General features: G+C 40.3%; 1 protein-coding gene across 1 annotated transcript; it reads right to left on the bottom strand.

Moving 5' to 3' along the window:
- Nucleotides 1-1,407: 1,407 nt before the first annotated feature.
- Nucleotides 1,408-1,854, bottom strand: LOC141649360 (uncharacterized). Its single transcript, XM_074458051.1, has one exon. The coding sequence runs from the start codon at nucleotides 1,852-1,854 to the stop codon at nucleotides 1,408-1,410; it is 447 nt and encodes a 148-aa protein (XP_074314152.1).
- Between the last annotated feature and the right edge of the window lie 223 nt (nucleotides 1,855-2,077).

The following is a 2,077-nucleotide window of genomic DNA, read 5'->3' as shown; positions in this document are numbered from 1 at the left end:
ATTTCTCAATAAAGTTCCTTGCTTGCTTTCAGATTCAATTCTTGCTTCCTACTTCGGTATTATTTTGTCCTTAATTTCAGTTTCTACTTTATTTTGTCATTAGCATAGAATTGATAGATTAGAATCCCGAACCATAGCCTCTTTATTTCGTTTTATTGCTTTAATCATTCAAATTATGTTTTCCCATATCGTTTATTTCAATTTCGTTGTTGTTAGCAATATTAAAATGCGTAGCTAATCACCCTTTGCTAATATGTGAGGGAATTTGTGGCGTAGACGACGTAGAATAGGTAGACCTATTTCGGGGTTTGGTCGATCGACTGATGTCAATAGTCGATCGATCGAATTCGGTCGATCGATCATTGCCTAGACTAGTCGATCGACTACATCGCGTAAGAATTAGCATTGTTCAATTGATTTAATTGCAATTTTTGATAAAAGACCGAGAGGCTATTTGTTAAATTCTTAGGAATTGACCGACCCAATAGATCGAAAGAGAGGGGAGGGCAATAGACTACCAATTGAACGACTAAATTATATTAAGATCGTAAGATAAAGTAAAATTTAGGCATTAGGAATCACTTTTGAGGGCGTGAGCTAGTATTAGTGAGACCTAGGGACTAGTAGCTTAGGCTGAGCGGCGCTACTTGTTAAGTTGGTCTGAGAGGACTTCTTATTTTCCCACCTTACGTGATTATTCTAGATTTACCTAGGACTTGCGTCATCGTAGCTACAATGAACCGATCGTCTTAGCATCCTTTTTATCATCGTTTACATCGTCAGTTTCATTTGCCTATTTATTTATTTGTATTTAGTTTAATTATAAATCAATCAAAACCCCCCCTCATTGTTACCCTTAGACTAAAATAGAAAGCAACTAATAATTCCCTACCTCCCTGTGGTTCGACCCTTACTATCACTATCTATAGTTTTAGTTCGGAATATAAATTTAATTTTGATACTTTACGACGGTATCAACTATTTCCACAGCGGCATCACGAGTTCGCTACGTTCAAACAAGCCCATTTGACGCGGCTATTCTCATTCAAGTTCACGGTGGCATCACAAGTTCGCTACGTTCAAACAAGCCCATTTGACGCGGCTATTCCCACGGTCCATTAGTCGACCGCCTCATGGCTGGCGAACCTTTGTCCGCAAACATCCAAGGACAGATCCCGAAGATGCCTCGGGTACATTTCAAGAGGGTTTTTGCAAATCACTACATCATTTAACGAACCTCAAGTGCTTCTTAAATTTCAATGCAAATTAAATTGTTAAACGAAGTTAACATGCAAGGAAGTAAATTACGGTAATGAACTACAGTAGGAAAACAATTAAATTGAGATACTATATTTACAAATTTGCCGTTATTTAATGTCGATGGCTCGACATAATGCTTCTTGAGAATTAGTCTTTGTAGACGGGATCCTCCAATCGAATCTCTTCTTCTTCTTCAAGGCCTTGCATCCCTTCATGGTAGACTTTGATTCGTTGTCCACTGACTTTGATAAACTTTCCCGAGTTGGGAGTCTCTACATCCACCGCCCGTGTGGATGCACTTTCTTCACAATGTAAGGACCGAACCACCGGGATCGCAACTTTCCCGGAAATGTTTGAACCGATTTTGGAACACAAGGACCTTGTCTCCTTCCTCAAAGCTTCTAGGGATATCATCTTATCATGCCATATCCGAACTTTTTCCTTGTAGATCGCGACGTTGTCAAAAGAGTCTAACCGGATTTCCTCCATTTCTTGAATTTGCAACTTCCGGTGCAACCCCGCTTGATCCACACTTTGATTGAAAGATTTGATAGCCCAATAGGATTTGTGCTCAACTTCCACCGTAGGTGTCATGTCTTCCCATATATGAGACGATAGGGAGACATGCCAATAGGAGTCTTATACGCCGTGCGGTATGCCCATAATGCATCATCCAACCGCTTGCTCCAATCCTTCCAGTCCGGGTTCACCGTTTTTTCAAGGATCCCTTTAATCTCACGATTGGACACTTCCACTTGCCCGTTTGTTTGAGGGTGATAAACGGTGGAGACCTTATGAAGGACTCCATATTTCTTCA

Source organism: Silene latifolia, chromosome 3, assembly GCF_048544455.1.
Source record: "Silene latifolia isolate original U9 population chromosome 3, ASM4854445v1, whole genome shotgun sequence".
Taxonomy (NCBI): domain Eukaryota; kingdom Viridiplantae; phylum Streptophyta; class Magnoliopsida; order Caryophyllales; family Caryophyllaceae; genus Silene; species Silene latifolia.
The sequence above is the reverse complement of the archived record's forward strand: the minus strand, read 5'-3'. Positions and strand labels throughout refer to the sequence as shown.